Source organism: Garra rufa, chromosome 7 (assembly GCF_049309525.1).
Source record: "Garra rufa chromosome 7, GarRuf1.0, whole genome shotgun sequence".
Lineage (NCBI taxonomy): Eukaryota > Metazoa > Chordata > Actinopteri > Cypriniformes > Cyprinidae > Garra > Garra rufa.
Window position 1 is genome coordinate 29,666,283 of NC_133367.1, and position 16,952 is coordinate 29,683,234.

Here is a 16,952-nt window from a genome sequence, read left to right on the forward strand (position 1 = left end):
GCTAATAGAACGGTTAAAAACATGATTTAAAATGTAAATAATATCAAGACCACTGATCTATATAATCTATTATAGATCAGTGATCAAGACCCTCGATCACGTCATGATTTATTATTGCTGAACTGAAAACGGCTCTGAGGAGTCGATTCCCCTTAATGGGATCGATTCCAAATCGACTCTCGATTCCCAATGCCTCGGAATCGATTCTTTTTAAAGTCGATTCCCAGCCCTAAGGCTATCGTCAGTTGGTGTGTGGACGCTAAAATAGCAATCGTCATTTCTTTTTTCTCGGAAAAGACACGCAACGGTAATACTTTTATTACAATGCTTTCTTTTATTTAACTCATTTGAAGGTATACAAGATCCAAAGCAAGACATTGAAAAAAATGTATAATTCTGTTATTAAAAATGGCACATTTATTGCTACATTACTGTTATATACAGGACAGTTCTCAATACCTACTTTATATATATATTTATAAAAACAAAGACAAAAAAATAATAATAATGACAAAAACCGGAGGCACTCTGAAGACACAACAGCAGTATTGTTCATGTCCCTACTGCAACTGCAAGACACCAGGTTCTGTAAAATTCACACACTTCTTAATTCCGATGGAAATCATACTTCGGCACACGATGATTCATTCAAAATGTTCTCTTAGTTGGACATTCAAGATGGACAGAAGATGCTTTAGGGATAAAAAGAAAGTGATTTCAGTCAGGAGAATCTTTGATGACACGACAACCCTCCTTCAGCATCTACAGCGATAGGCAGGAGGCAAAAGTCCAGCACTCATATTTTATGGATTTTTTTTCCCCCCAAAATGAACACATTTGAGATGGTATCAGCTGGATATATTGAGATCTACTCATAACAGTCTAGTGACGAATCGAAAAAAGATCCTTCAGTTTTCTCGTGTGCTTCACAGATCACAAAACACTAGCGTCTTGAAAGCAAAAAACAAATTCCAACCTAATCGAGCCAAAGATGACAGGGAATCCTAAAATTGCCAAAAGGTGCACACACACAGCATAATAATGAGGATGAAAGACTACGATGTTTCTAAATTGCAGATTAAATACTACACAGATGCTTCCAGAAAGAAAAAACCAAACGAAACCAAGATGAAGGAGACATTTTTGCATTTTGAAATAAAAAACAAATGGTCAAGTTTACAACGAAAGTAAGTTTAGGCACTGACAAGGCATCACTCTCAAAAATGACAGTCTTGAGAATAAGAAGGCCACGATATATAAATGTTCAACAACTTTTTTTTATCTTTATCAAGAATTGATATTATGTTTCCGTTATACTTTAGGACAACCTAAGTTCAGTATCCCCCTTACGGTGAAATGTTATTACTCAGAAATCAGATCCATTGTGGACATAGTGACAATTACACAGGTTATAACACCATTTTTTTTTTCCTACATACATAATTCAAACCAAAGGGGAACATCTCACGCACATGACGAAAAATGGGACGTACACCTTGAAATGACAATATGAAGTAACTAAACTCACAGTAAGCCAGTCTGATGGAGACGTGAGAGTGTTTACATTTGAATATTACATTCAAACAGTTGCATTATGTGCATTGGCGAGACTGAAATGATGGTGAACGTTCACCATTGCCTAAGAACACTTCTAGTGACGTACAGTTCCCTGAAATCAGGAAACCATCGCAAGGTTTTCTAAACCTCGATGCGCCCTCAAACATCACTATCAACTCTGCGTCTGGGATAAAATTATCGATGGGTCGCCTCGCCCAAACCTTGTGAAAATATACGCAGGGATCGTGGGCGCGTCTCTGAGCGTTCACTTGCGCTATAGACTCTACACTTCAAACTAATATGTTTTTGTTATTTAGAAATCTACAATGTATAGACTAACAAAAATATATATATTTATATATATTCTTACATTTTTTTTTTCTCAAATCGAAATAATATCCGTTACATATGTGTGAGGTGGACATGTGTACGCTTTCAGACTTTTGGCAACGATGAGTCGAGCAAGTGATGATTGAACGTATCCTGGCGAAAAAAATGAAAGGAAAGAAGTGAAAAGGTCAACTTGGCAATTTTCTGCTTGGGAACACAATGGAATCCAATCGCTTTTGTCATAGTAGCAGAAGCTTACGCTTCTTTATTCTTTCTTCCGATTGGCTGAACTAGTCAATGGCATCGTGAGAGCTGATGATACGTGATGTTTCCAAAAATATGAAACAGTCTGGAGAGCTGCGATGGCCCCGTGTGCTTTTTTTTTTTTTTCTTCCTCCCGTTCCAAAAGAGCCCTGGCCTATAAAGCAGAGGCATGCTGGGATACGCCGTCCTCAAAAAGCACCACAGGTTCGCCCCATTCTCATGGGGTTTGGTTACACAACGCACGTAAGACTGTACCTTTCAGTAGGGAATGACAAACCACGTTTAAAAATAAAAAGAAAATTTTTTTGCTCATATACAAGCAACTCCCAAACTTGTTTGTTTTGTTCCACACAAGTAAGCAGTTTGCGTCTTATATAAAACGTAACAATTAGGCACAAATCCATGATTAAATTGACGTCTGTCTCGTCTCTCGATCAGAACTCTCTTTCCGCAGTGGAAAAATGAAAACAAAAACAAACAAAAAAATCATCAGTTGTGGTCAGAATGGGTCTTTTTCCTTATGATCCATTGTTGTAAGGAAGCTGAAGAATACAAAACGACTTGAGAAAGAGTTCTTCACATTTGTGCTGGTAATTGCGGTCTGGAGTGATCACGGACAAAATCTGCTGGGTCAGTTTTGGCGGGTCGGTTCGTGTGTCCGAAAAAAGGTTTGGAGGGTGCATCTCTGATTTCGTGGATGATATGCTTTCCGAGTCATTTTATGCACACGGAGAGGATGAGAACGGTGGAAGAGATTCAAGGTCACTTCTTCCAGGAGCCCCAAGAAATATCACTGGATCTAAAGATAGAAAACATGTCAATCAGAGACTTCAATCTCTTGTTATTGTAAACTAAATTAGTAATTGTAATAAAGTTACTTTAAAATAAAACTAACACGTTACAGTAACTGTTCGTGGTTTATGTCAGCTTAAAGGATTAGTTCAAATCCAGAAATTCAAGGCAAGGCAAGTTTATTTATATAGCACATTTCATACACAATGGTAATTCAAAGTGCTGTACATAAAAAGGAATTAAAAACACAATAGCATAAAAATCATAAAAATTTTAAATAATAATCACAACATTAAAAACAAAATTAAGAACATTTAAGATGATTTTAAAAAAGAAGATTTCAAATTAATACAGTAAAATGATTATACATAAAATAATGCAATCTGTTCGGACATAGCACAGTGCTCATTTAATAAATGCACAACTGAACAGATGAGTTGAGTCTGCATTTAATTGTGGCTAATGTATTAGCACATCTGATCTCTTCTGGAAGCTGATTCCAACTGCGGGCGGCATAATAGCTAAAAGCGGATTCCCCTTGTTTTGTGTGAACCCTTGATATTACTAACTGACTCGATCCTAGTGATCTGAGTTGTCTGTTAGGTTTATATTCAGTTAGCATATCTGCAATGTATGTAGGTCCTAGGTCATTGAGTGCTTTATAAACAAGTAAAAGTACTTTAAAATCTATCCTAAACATAACTGGAAGCCAGTGTAAGGACCTGAGGACTGGTGTAATATGCTCTGATTTTTTGGTTCTAGTCAGAATCCTGGCAGCAGCGTTCTGTATGAGCTGCAGCTGTCTAATGGTCTTCTTGCGAAGGCCGGTGAGGAGACAATTACAATAGTCCACCCTGCTGCTGATAAAGGCATGAACAAGTTTCTCCAAATCTTGACGGGAAACAAAACATCTAATTCTTGCAATGTTTTTGAGATGATAGTATGCTGATTTAGTTACTGCTTTGACATGGCTACTGAAACTGAGGTCTGACTCCAGAATCACACCCAGATTCTTGACTTGATTTTTTGTTTTTTGACCCCTAGCGTCAAGGTACGCATTTACCTTATGGACTTCATCTTTGTTTCCAAATCCAATGACTTCTGTTTTCTCCTTGTTTAACTGTAAAAAGTTTTGGCACATCCAACTGTTAATTTCATCAATGCATTGGCAGAGGGAGTCAATGGGGCTGTAGTCATTTGGCGATAAGGCTAGGTAAATCTGGGTATCATCTGCATAGCTGTGATATGCTATTTGGTTCTTTCTCATTATTTGACTTAGTGGGAGCATATACAGGCTGAACAACAGCGGCGCTAGAATTGAGCCTTGTGGGACTCCGCATGTCATGGACGTCCACTTAGACTTATGCTCTCCTATACTTACGTAATAACCTCTCCCTTCTAAGTATGACCTGAACCATTTGAGAACCATTCAGATAATTTACTCTTCCCAATGTCATGAAAGATGTTCATGTCTTTCTTTCTTCAGTCACCAAGAAATCAGGTTTTTTGAGGAAAACATTCTAGATTTTTTCCATATAGTGGACTTCAATATGGATCAGTTGAAGGTCCAAATTGCAGTTTCAATGCAGCTTCAAAAGGACTCTACACGATCCTTATTAAAATAAGAGTCTTATCTAGTAAAAAGATTGACCATTTTCTAAAAATAAAATACAATTTATATACTTTTTAACCACAAATGCTCATCTTGCACTAGCTTGACCTCAAGCATTACGTAGTCTCATTGGAAAGATCAGGAGTGACGGAGGCAAAAGTACAAAAAAAAAAAAAAAAGGTAAAACAATGATGTAGGATGATTTTGAAACTGGAGGAGGAAATGAGACGGAGTTTTTAGCCCTACCCTATCTTTTTGAACTGGAGTACACAGTCTATGGTGCCCCCGAGTTTGAACTTCCAAAATGCAGCTTCAAAAGGCTCTAATCAATCACAGCCAAGGAAAAAAGGATCTTACCTAGCAAAACGATGATTTCTTTAAAAAAAAAAATTAAAAACAATTTATATACTTTTTAACCTCAAATGCTTGTCTTGTCTAGCTCTGCTTGTACTTTGTGTAGAGACCCTTCTTATTCATCGGCTGGGATCATTTAGAGCCCTATGAAGCTGCATTTAAACTGCATTTTGGAAGTTCAAACTCTGGGGCACCACGGAAGTCCATTATATGGAGAGAAATCCTGAAATGTTTTCCTCAAAAAACATCATTTCTTTAAGACTGAAGAAAGAAAGACATGAACATCTTGGATGACAAGGGGGTGAGTACATTATCTGTAAATTTTTGTTCTAAAAGTGAACTACTCCTTTAACTAAAAATTAGTAAGTCTAATGCTAATAGAGTTGACCAATGTTAAATGTTACCAAAATAAAATATAATTATTAGATAAATTCAAATGAATTGAAGCTACATAGAAGTATAACAAAACTACCAAAATGACAAAAGCGCATAACACAATTACTAAAATGAAGCTAAAAATAGAACTGAAAATACAAAGAAAAAGCTAATTTAAAATATTAAATACCATAAATACTACTAAAATAACACTGATTTAAGTTATGACTGATAAATGGCAGATATTGAATTCTATACCATTTTGTCAAAATAAATGACAAAAGTAAACTGAAAGTTTTGAACATTTAAAAAAAAAAAAAAAAAAAAAAACTTAAGTTAAAAAAAAGAAAAGTCAGTGATTAAAGAAGAAACTAATTACAAGCAACAGGACCAAAAAAAAACCTATAGTATAACAAATAAATAAGAAATGCTGCAAACATTGTATAAAGTCATCAAATGTATACAAACACGGCATATTCTTCACTGTGTACATTAAATACATATTTCTTCTCATCAAATTTACAAAACTGATTTAGTCAAAAGTAGTGAGAAATTTTCTCTTTTGTTGTTTGATTAACATGAATGACAGACAGAAGGAATATTAGACTGCTGTCACTCTAAGACCTACCCGGATGCAATATAATGTTACACGTTTTCTTTCTCAGGTGTTTGCTTTCACTTGCAAAGATGGGCATTTTGACACATACAAGTGTGAGTATTTAACCGTTCAAGGGCTATATATAAAGTGGCAAAAACAACTTCAATACTCCACGCTTTATGAGCACCGTCTTCACATGTAGCCAAATGAGTTGTCTTTCGCCGCTGATTGCATTTCAAAGGCTTAAAAAGTGACTTGTTCTTAAATTTAAATGCTTAAAAACACATGCAAATGATACATTGTGACCTTGAAGCACATAGATAGTACAAAAACTGTAGCGGTTGACAAATTTCTACCGGTTAATCATGCCTACCAGTATATCGCTCACCCCTACTATTAACTCTATTAATGTTAGAAAAAAAAAAAAAAAAAACTAGTGACTAAAAAGTGCTTGCATAACCTGGGTTACACAAAGTGAGGCAATGGTTAAATTAACATTAACGTACCACATGATCACATGTGACTGACAGAGTTGCGTCCATCTCCTCCCAGTCCTGGATGCGATCCGGACAGTTGCATCTGAGTGTCTCCAACCACCCCGGACACTTTCTCCTCTTCACGTCGCTTCAGACATGCCGCTTTTGGGTTTAGGTTGCGTTCTGGATGAGAATGAAAGCAAAAATACAAAATTACTGATTCATTCACTTAAAGGAAAATCCGATACTAAATTTCAGAAAAATAAAGCATTTATTTGATAAAATAAGCCGCTTTCTAAACGTAATTCCTTTTAAAATAATAAAATTTCTGGTAATATATTTCAGTAAGTCCCGACTTACATTATTTAATTATTATTATTATTATTATTTCAAAATTCAGTATTACTCAGATAATGTCTGAAAATGATACAAGTTAATGCTGTTTTATGTCAGTTTTAAGGATGAAAATGCTTACCGCGGACTTGTTGCTCCAGGTTTAGTATCACGTTGACGGCCTGGTGCAGGATGAGCAGTTTGGTCTGGGGTTTGTCGTTGCTCAGGTGCAGCTGGCACATGCGGCCCAGCTCTTTGAAGGCCTCGTTGATGTCACGTACGCGAAGTCGCTCTCGTGCGTTGTTGGCCACTCGCCGCTCTTTCTCCCGCTCGATCTTTACCTCCGCCGGCAAATCCTCATCATCTTCATTGTCTAGACTGTGAAGAGACAAAAATATATACAACATTTAACTTCCATTTTTTTTAACTGTACAGTGAAAAAAATATATTTTATTTAAATAAAAAATAAAAAAAAAATTAAATATTGATTTTTTTTTTTAATTAATTGTATTTAAAATAGTAAAATGTAAGCTTTGTGGTCCAGGTGCCTGCTTAAGTATATTAGGAGAAAGTTGTGTACTTTATTACGTACTATAACTCTCAAATACAGTACTAGTTAAAGTGTCGACACACCTGACAAATTTAATTTATTTATTATTTACAGTAAGATTTTTAATGTTAAAAAAAAGTCTCTTCTGCTCACCAAGCCTGCATTTATTTGATTCAAAGTACAGCAAAAACAGTAAAATTGAAATATTTTTACCATTTAAAACAACCGTTTTCTTTTTGAATATAAAATGTAATTTATTCCTGTGATTTCAAAGCTGAATTTTTAGCATCATTACTCCAGTCTTCAGTGTCACATGATCCTTTAGAAATCATTCTAATATCCTGATTTGCTCAAAAAACATTGTTGAAAACAGCTCAGTAATTTTTTTTCAAGTTTCCTTGATGAATAGAAAGTTCAGAAGAACAGCATTTATCTGAAATAGAATTTTTTGTAACATTATAAATGTCTTATCATTTTTTGATCAATTTTAAGCATCCTGGCTAAATTAAATGTATTAATAAAATTAATTAAATGTGATTTTTGGATCTTTCTATTCAAAGAATCCAGAAAAAAAAGTATTGAATTGTTCCTTGAACAGCAAACCAGCATATTAAAATGATTTCTGAAAGTTAATGTGACACTGAAAACTGGAGTAATGATGCTGAAAATGTAGCTGTGATCGCAGAAATAAATTACATTTTAATATATATTTAAATCGAAAACAGTTCCTTTAAATAGTAAAATATTTTACAATAATACTGCTTTTGCTCTATTTTGGATCAAATAAATAGAGGCTTGGTGAGCAGAAGAGAAAAAACAACGACAAATCTTACCGTTCAAAAACTTTTGACTGGTAGTGTTTGTGTTATTTGATAGTTTTGCTGACTTCATTCATCATTTTATGATAAAGAATGAGAATGTGTCCAAACCTTTTACTTGTAGTATAGAAACATCAGTAACTCATTTTAGATTGGGAGATGAATGTTGAATTAAAAAAATAAAATAAAATAAATACATATATATTTATATACAAAAAGAGCTTTATATGCTGATTTTGCAGCATATTGCGCATTGAAAAACAGACGATTCTAGTTTACTCTTTTGAAAACATCCTGTATAGCAGAGAGTCCCACCTGTGTCAAAATCATCATAGTGTTTCAATGGCTTTAAATTCATTTTGTGCACAATAACACAGACATTTAACAATTTAAAGCGATCAAGTGAGTATCCGGAGTCTTTCACAAACATGCACTCTTTGGTGGGAGATAGACTTACTCTTCTCCCTGGTCTGATAAACCTGAAAGGACTTGCTGGGTAAACACCTCCTTTCTGAAAACAATGTGAGAGTTTGGGAAAGGGGGGAAGGAGAACACTATAAAACATGATATTTTGGGTGTTGGGGAAGCCCAAACACTTTGAAATCAGGCTTTGCCTGATGTGAAGAAACATTTGAACAAACAGAAACTTATAAATAAATTTACAGACGTCAAACCGTCATGTGGATGAACATTTACGGTTTAAAAATCATTCAGCTGTTATTTATGGAAAATGCTAAAAAAAACAATCTTGTACCTTGTTCTGGTGCGAGACGGTTTGCTTTCCTTCTTCTCTTCATCAGACTTGTCAGCCACAGAGGAGTTCTCATCTTCTTCCTTGTCTTCCCTCTTAATGTCGGACTTGTTTGACGAATGTGTGGCGTGGGCCAAGCCTCCGGGCAAACCTGAAGCCAGAGACAGGAAATCGTTAAACGCATCCCGCTGAAACTCGCACGCAACGCTCAACGTTTGCATCTGTTGTTTACATGTTCGCTTGGTTCAAAAAGAGAAATTGAAACTGCTGCTCACTGTTAAAACCCTCTGGTGCTCCTCCAGGCTGTGGGGTGCCTGAAGCATGAGCGGACTGTAACAGGGTGCTGCTGGGAGGAAGGCAGGCATGGTCGTCATGATGGCTTCCAGCCTGCAGACAAGTGCAACAAGGGAGAGTAATTAGCACATATCAATACCCACTGGTGCATTTTTATTGTTTTGTGTTAGATTATACCACATACAGCTCTAAACTAGAGGCCTGTTATCAGTGTTTGTGAAGCTAGTTTGAAACTGTAGTTGGCTATAGTAGTTGAAGAAATAGTTTAGCCAAAAATGATAATTTTGTCAGAATTATTCACCCTCATGTCGTTCCAAATCCGTAAGACATTCATTCATCTTCAGAACACAAATTAAGATATTTGAGATGAAATCCGAGAGTTCTGACCCTGCATAGACAGCAACACAACTACCACGTTCAAGGCCCAGAAAGGTAGTAAGGACAACGTTAAAATAGTCCACGGGAGATCCGTGGTTCAACTGGAATTTCATAAAACTACGAAAACACTTTGTGCGCAATAAAAGTCATAAAATTAAGGTTGGAACACTGATATCACATGGACTATTTTAATGCCGTCTTTACTACTTTTCTGGGTCTTGAACGTGTCAGTTGTGTTGCTGTCTATGCAGGGTCAGAAAGCTCTTGGAATTCATCAAAAATATCTTAATTTGCATTGTGAAGCTAAACGAAGATCTTACGAGTTTGGAATGACATGAGGGTGCGTAATTAATGACAAAATTTTCATTTTTGGTGAACTATGGTAAGCTTGGATCTGTTCGGATTACACTATTAAGTGGCCATACTAACCATGGCAGGGTGTCTGTTGCTCAGGGGTAGTCCTGGGTTGGAGTAGGTCTGAGGGAGACCCCCCATAGTTGCACCGGATGTGGAGACGGCACCCAGTAGGCCGTGCATGTCAGGATGGGCTCCAGGAATTCCCGGGGGCTGACCCACCGCGTGACTTCGCAGGACATGAATGGCCTCCTCCAGCCGGTCTTCCATTTTGTTCTGCTGTAAAAAATGATTGACATTTACCTTAAAAAATCCATGAAATGGTATATTTTTAATAAAGGCCCAGAAAGGTAGTAAGGACATCGCTAAAGTAGTCTGTCGCATCAGTGGTTCAACCTTCAACTTACTCTCGTGAACATGTGCCGAAGACTTGTATGGAAGAGAAGAAATTGTTGAATCAAGTCATTATTTTTGTTTTCTTCGCACACAAAAAGTATTCTCATAGCTTCAAAAAATTAAGGTTGAACCACTAATGTCACATGGACTATTTTAACAATGTCCTTACTACCTTTCTAAGCCTCAAAAGTGAGTTGTGTTACTGTCTATGCAGGGTCAGAAAGTCAGAAGGTCAAAAATATCTTCAATTTGGGTTCTGAAGATGAACAAAGGTCTTACAGGTTTGGAACGACATGAGGGTGAGTAATTGAATTTCTTTTCCTCTACAGAATAAAAGGCACAGATAATTTGTGCAAAATGAGACCAAGAACAAGTCAATGTTTTAAACAAAGATTATAATATTAAAACTAATATTTATTTAATGTGTTTAAGTAGAGCTTTTTTTTTTTAAATGTCACTGCTAAATGTGGTTATACATCAGCATTATTACATAAAAATCAAACTATTATTGTCATAGTTTAGTTAAAATGTAATTTAGTTAAAATATTTCTGAAATAAAATATCAATAGTAGATGAAAAACTTGAGCTTAAATGAAAATTAGAACTGAAATAAAAGCAGCATTAAGGGTGTGTTCACACTTGTAGTTCGGTTCGTTTGGTTCATTTGGTCCAGACCAAAAAGGAAAATTATACATTTGGTCCTGGTCTGCTTAGTGTTCACACTGCCATTTTTGACAGCGGACCTAAAGATATCAAACCTGATTGGTTGGGTTGAATGACGTATATTTCGTGACGGAACTTACCAAACATTTCAAACAAAAGGAAAAGTGTGTTCGACTTTAAGTCAGATACACCTAATTCTGTCTGCTGGACTAAGCGCGCTCATTGTTGCGTGCATATGATTTTATTTTCACCACCTGCAAACTCACAAAGAGCTCATAAAAAGGCACTTTACCTCCTCGTTGCTCCACATTTACCCTCTGCTCATTTTGTTTTCGATACACCGCTTGTTCCCTTTGTGAAATCATGTCGCATAGCGTCACATATTGTCATTACTTCCTGTTTTTGGTTCGTTTATGAGTATTTGGTCCATGTTATGTTCATATTTCATTCAAACCACACCAGAGTTCGTTTGGAAGCACACTGAGACCCATCTTTTTAGCGGTCTCGGCCCGCTTGTTTGGTGCGCACCAGGGTTCAGATGGCAGCGTTCACACTTACTCAAATGAACTGTTCTAAAAGAGCAATCGCACCAGAGTTCGTTTTAATTGAACCAAACCTGACAAGTGTGAACACAGCCTTAGTGAAACTTGAATTCATGCCATTTTAAGGGTAATGGAAATGCAGCTACTGTCTGTACATTTGTCTACTCAAAAAGTAAAGCGGTATTCATATTGTGCAAATGTTTTTTATAAACCTACCAGTGCATGTAGTCCACCCTCATAATTAGGAGACAGAGCAGTCTGGCCAGAAGCTCTCGACCACTGTGCTGCACCTGCTGAGGAGAACATGATATATAGCCTGAGTGTGAAACATCTGAATGCTGCTATGCCACTATGCCAGCAGATGGCGCTCTAGAGCTTCTCATTCACACCTTGACCTAACACAAAGCCCATCAATCTAAAGGGAATGATTTATGATTCTTCAGGCTTCTTCCTCTGCGTACACGGTTTTGTCTTGGTACTTTTCAACACAAACTGATCTAATGAAGCAGACTGAGCTTTGACGGAATAAGACAGTTTATCTGACTTACTTGTAATGCCCTGAGGGGAGCCCACAGGAGTGGAAGGAGTGGAGGAGAAGTTGTTGCTGTTGTGGTCCGAAGGATAGATCTGTCCATCAAAAACACACGGAATATGACTAAATGTGAAGCTCTGCAGTATGGCTAATAATAATCCATCTTTGACTTCACATGGCCAAATGCTCTTTCACCGTGATTAATGAAAGCTCACTCACCGAAGCAAGAGCTTTTCCGATCTCATCACCTGAGCTGCTTGCGACCGTGCCTCTGCTTGCTGTGGGAGAGAAGGGGAGTACTTATTAACTTCATTCATTACTTCAATGTCACGACTATTCAAGTGATCCATAATTTGCTATCTGCTAAAAATGTCCATTCAAACTCTCAATGAAAGATTGAAGGCCATTTCCTCTAAATTACACTTCGAGTTCAGCCTAGTCCAAGGCCAAAAATTCTGAACTGATTTTACAAGAAGAATCAACCTCAAGATCCAATCGCAACCCAATTACGAGCTCATTTCACAAGCTAGAGGACATTAAATTAAAACGACGAAGGTAATTTACCCAAAATGCTGTCTGATCCATTCATGGAGGATGTGTGGCTATAAGCTGTGGAGCCTGAATGGAAACCATTGACGTCCGCTCCATGCAAGGGGTAGTTCTGTGAAGATAAACACAGTTATTGAAGCTGAAAATTTAAGGCATTCTCCACAACCTTCAAAATGTTCAGAAGACCTACCATTCTGTCTTGTGGGTTTATCGCAGAGAAGGAGCCTGGTTGATTGATGTGTGGCGAATTCCCCAGCATAGCCGAGTATCCCGACTGGCCTATGGATCCAGAAGGGGCCCAGGGGTCCGAAGAGGAGTGCAGGCCCTCTGCGAACACAAATGCAGTGGGGATGGATCAATAACAATCAGCAGCACAAGAACTTAAGTGGACGTATTTCAAATCAAACATACAAAACTACAAGATAATTGCTTAGTCGTTACTAATCTGTTAGTAACTAAAACAGTTACAGTCGAGGTCAAAAGTTTACATACACCTTGCAAAATGTTAATTATTTTAGCAAAATAAGAGGGATCATACAAAATGCATGTTATTTTTTTATTTGGTACTGACCTGAATAAGATATTTCACATAATAGATGTTCAAAAGTTTACATACACTTTGTTCTTAATACTCTGTTGTTACCTGAGCTGTGTTTTTCTTGTTTAGTGATAGTCCCTTGTTTGTCCTGAACAGATTTTTCTTCAGAAAAATCCTTCAGGTCCCACCAATTCTGTAGTTTTCCAGCATTTGTGTGTATTTGAACCCTTTCCAACAATGACTTTATGGTTTTGAGATCCATCTTTTCTCACTGAGGACAACTGAGGGACTCGTATACAACTATTACAGAAGGTTCAAACACTCACTGATGCTTCAGAAGGAAACACGACGCATTAAGAGCTGGGGGTGAAAACTTTTTCAATTTGATCAGGGTAAATGTAACTTATTTTATCATCTGGGAAACATGTATGTTTTGTAGCTTCTGAAGGGCAGTACTAAAAAAAAAAAAAAAAAAAAAAGGCAAAATAAGAAAAATGCACATTTGGTTCAAAAGTTTTCACCCCCAGCTCTTAATGCAACGCGTTTCCTTCTGAAGCATCAGTAAGCATTTGAACCTTCTGTAATAGTTGCATATGAGTCCCTCAGTTGTCCTCAGTGTGAAAAGATGGATCTCAAAATCATACAGTCATTGTTGCTAAGCGTTCAAATACACAAAAATGCTGAAAAACCAAAGAATTTGTGGACCTAAAGGATTTTTTATTCAGGACTCACAGCTGTGGATCATTCAGGTAATAACACAGTATTAAGAATCAAGTGTATCTTATTCAGGTCAGTACTAAAAAAAATGCATTTTGTATGATCCCTCTTATTTTGGTAAAATAATTAACATTTTGCAGATTCTGCAAAGTGTATGTAAACTTTCGACCTCAACTGCACATACACATTATCATCCACAGCTTGGGAAGGTTGGACGATTTTGTACACACCTTGCATGTAAAAAGATCCTGGGTAAACGGAGCCAGGTTTGGAACCTGGGTAGGCAGCACTGTCGCGGATATAGTCGTCACCAGAGGTGGCAGCATAAACCTGCGTTTACAAACAAGGTGCATAAAGAAACATGACTTTCATAGTAACAGGCAAAATAGCCCTAGCGAATCGCTTGCACATGAATGCACAGCCCATGAAGCTGGCAAGCGCATAGTGGTTTTCGGTACAAATGACGTGGACGCGTGTTTCCATAGTGCCCCCTCAGATAAAGTGGCAGGGACAGAGAACAGAGCATGCTGGGAAATGCGCCACGGCCATCTCATGGCACAGTCGGCGCTTCCTCTCGCACTCCCATGAGCCAAAAAAGGAGAGGGAGGACAGCTACAGGGAGCACCATCACTGAGAGTGAGTCCAAATCAAGCTAAGCACACTGGGTAATGACATATTTGATATTTCATAATAGTAATAATGAAATCTCAAACCCTGAATCTGAATTCAGAAGCTGCTAGGCATACCTCCATACTGCGTATTCCTGTCTTAACATGTATGATTTGTATGTTTGTCTGTATGTGCGCATACAAGAGCTAGTGTTTGGGAGGGAGGGGGACGCCGGCGGGCGGGTGGGTCTCGGGCCAGCGGAGAATACAAATCCAGCAAAGCGATATTTCTCTTTTGCCTGTAATTTGATTTAACAGGGAGAAGTGGGATGGGAATGGAGAGATGCACTTCTAATTACAGAGCCATCTGCCTACTCCTGGAGCCCGTCCAACTCCACAGGCAGCTGGGCTGAAGAGGGGAGGGGTGAGAACAGTGGGGGGAGAGGTCTTGCTGAAGAAGTGGTAGGAGTGGAGCAAAATAGACTGGTCGATTATGTAGAAACCACATAAAAAGAACAAATGAGGGAGGGAGGGGGGAGAAAAAAAAACCTGCGAATGGCCCTCTTCTCTGAAGTTCACCAGGAAACACATCCTCACAATGATTTGTTGATGCACTCGAGAAGATCAAGGCGAGCCCAGACAAGTTAAGGATCAATATCCTTTAGTGTTTAGCCAAAGGTGGATTTGAACTTCAAAAAAAAGTGTTTTTAAATATCTGAAAAGCATGCTAAGCGTAGCAGGTGAGCATTGGCGCAATCATTAGGGGTATTATAATGCTGTGGCGGCACAAGAGGAAGTTATACTGAGCCGTAGAGTGGGATTCAGCAGGAGCTAGAACCCTAGCTCATCAGAAGCCATTAATCTGAGCTAAGACAAGCACAAGCGAGAGAGAGAGAGAGAGAGAGAGAGAGAGAGAGAGAGAGAGAGAGAGGTGCAAGGGGACTCACAACTGGGTCACTTTGGAAGAGGGGGAGGATAAGGGCTAGCATGGGCAAATCTGAAGGATCGTGTTTGGGGAGGGGGTTTAGAGGGCAAAGTGTTGAGCTTATGTGGATTTAGATTGAGAAACAACAGTTACTCTTCCCAGGACTCAAAAATGGGGTATGGCTACTTGCATGTTTGTTCAAGTTAAAGGGATAGTTCACCCAAAAATGAAAGTTGTGTTATTAGTTACTCACCCTCATGTCGTTCCAAACCCGTAAAACCATCGTTTATCTTCGGATGATTATGAAATATTTAATCTGAAGATATTTTTGATGACATTCAAGAGCTTTTTGACCCTGCAACGGTACTATCACGTTAAAGGTCTAGAAATGTAGTAAGGACACTGTTAAAGTACTCCATGTGACTCCATCAGTGGTTCAACCATAATAAATGAAGCTAAAAGAATACCTTTTGTATGCAAAGAAAACAAAAATCGTCAAAGACTGACACGGAAGACAATACATAGTTGAATGAAGCTGTTGTTTTTGTTTTCTTTGTGCACAAAAAGTATTCTTGTAGCTTCAAAACATTACGGTTGAAATGTCACATGGACTGTTCTAACAGTGTCTTCACTACCTTTCTGTCTAAGCAGGGTCAGAAAGCTCTTATGTCTCAGCAAAAATATTCAAATTGTGTTCTGAAGATGAACAGAATTCTTACAGGTTTGGAACGAAACGAGGGTGAGAAATTAATGACAGAATTTTCATTTTTGGGTGAACTCTTTTAACACCGATTTGCAATGGTCAAATGTTCAGAAACATTATGGACGTTAGTTGTCTTTTTATTTTGTCAACTGGAATGTTTTAGAAAGGGTGTTCACTTAAATTCTTCGATAAAGCCCAAAGCACACTAAAAATCTTACTGTTCAAAAACTTTTGACTGGTAATGTTTTTTTTTTAAAGAAGTCTCTTCCGCTTACCAAGCCTGCATTCATTTGATCCGAAGTACAGCAAAATGTTTAAATATTTTTACTATTAAAAATAACTGTTTTCTATTTGAATATATTTAAAAATGTAATTTATTCCTGTGAGTTCACAGCTGAATGTTTAGCATCATTACTGCAGTCACATGATCCTCCAGAAATCATTCTAATATTCTGATTTGATGCTCAAAAAACATTTATTATTATTAATATTATGTTTGATTTTGAATGGTAAAGTGTATAAGGTTACAAAAGCTCTTATTTTTAGATAAATGTTAATATTTGGATCTTTCTACTCAAAGAATCCTGGGACAAAAAAGTACTTAATATAATATAATATAATAAATGTTTCTTGAAAAGCAATTCAGCATATTAGAATTATTTCTGAAGGATCATGTGACACTGAAGACTGGAGTAACGATGCTGAAAATTCAGCTTTGATCACAGGAATAAGTAAAATATATTTAAATATCAAAAATATTTAAAAAAAAAAAATGACTTTTTGCTGTACTTTGGATCAAATAAAGAACAGACTTATTTAAAAAAAAAAAAAAAAAACATTTAAAAATCTTACTGTTCAAAAACTTCTGACTGGTAGTGTATACTACGTTATGACCGATAACATTTTTCAGTCTTTCTAAACCAAAGCTGAGCTCTCATATACC

At 37.3% G+C, this 16,952-nt stretch overlaps 1 protein-coding gene across 1 annotated transcript in view; it reads right to left on the bottom strand.

The window, feature by feature from the left end:
* Positions 1-314: 314 nt before the first annotated feature.
* tcf3b (transcription factor 3b) overlaps positions 315-16,952 on the bottom strand; it is a 31,094-nt gene continuing 14,456 nt past the window's right edge. Inside the window, exons 9-21 of the mRNA XM_073843886.1 lie at positions 14,004-14,103; positions 12,709-12,845; positions 12,534-12,630; positions 12,189-12,247; positions 11,986-12,064; positions 11,654-11,730; positions 9,912-10,115; positions 9,086-9,197; positions 8,814-8,961; positions 8,517-8,570; positions 6,834-7,069; positions 6,389-6,541; positions 315-2,950 (exon numbers count right to left, since the gene is read on the bottom strand). Of these exons, the coding sequence (XP_073699987.1) occupies positions 6,396-6,541; positions 6,834-7,069; positions 8,517-8,570; positions 8,814-8,961; positions 9,086-9,197; positions 9,912-10,115; positions 11,654-11,730; positions 11,986-12,064; positions 12,189-12,247; positions 12,534-12,630; positions 12,709-12,845; positions 14,004-14,103 (1,449 nt within the window). The 3' untranslated portion in view covers positions 315-2,950; positions 6,389-6,395. The remainder of the gene's footprint in view (positions 2,951-6,388; positions 6,542-6,833; positions 7,070-8,516; positions 8,571-8,813; positions 8,962-9,085; positions 9,198-9,911; positions 10,116-11,653; positions 11,731-11,985; positions 12,065-12,188; positions 12,248-12,533; positions 12,631-12,708; positions 12,846-14,003; positions 14,104-16,952) is intronic.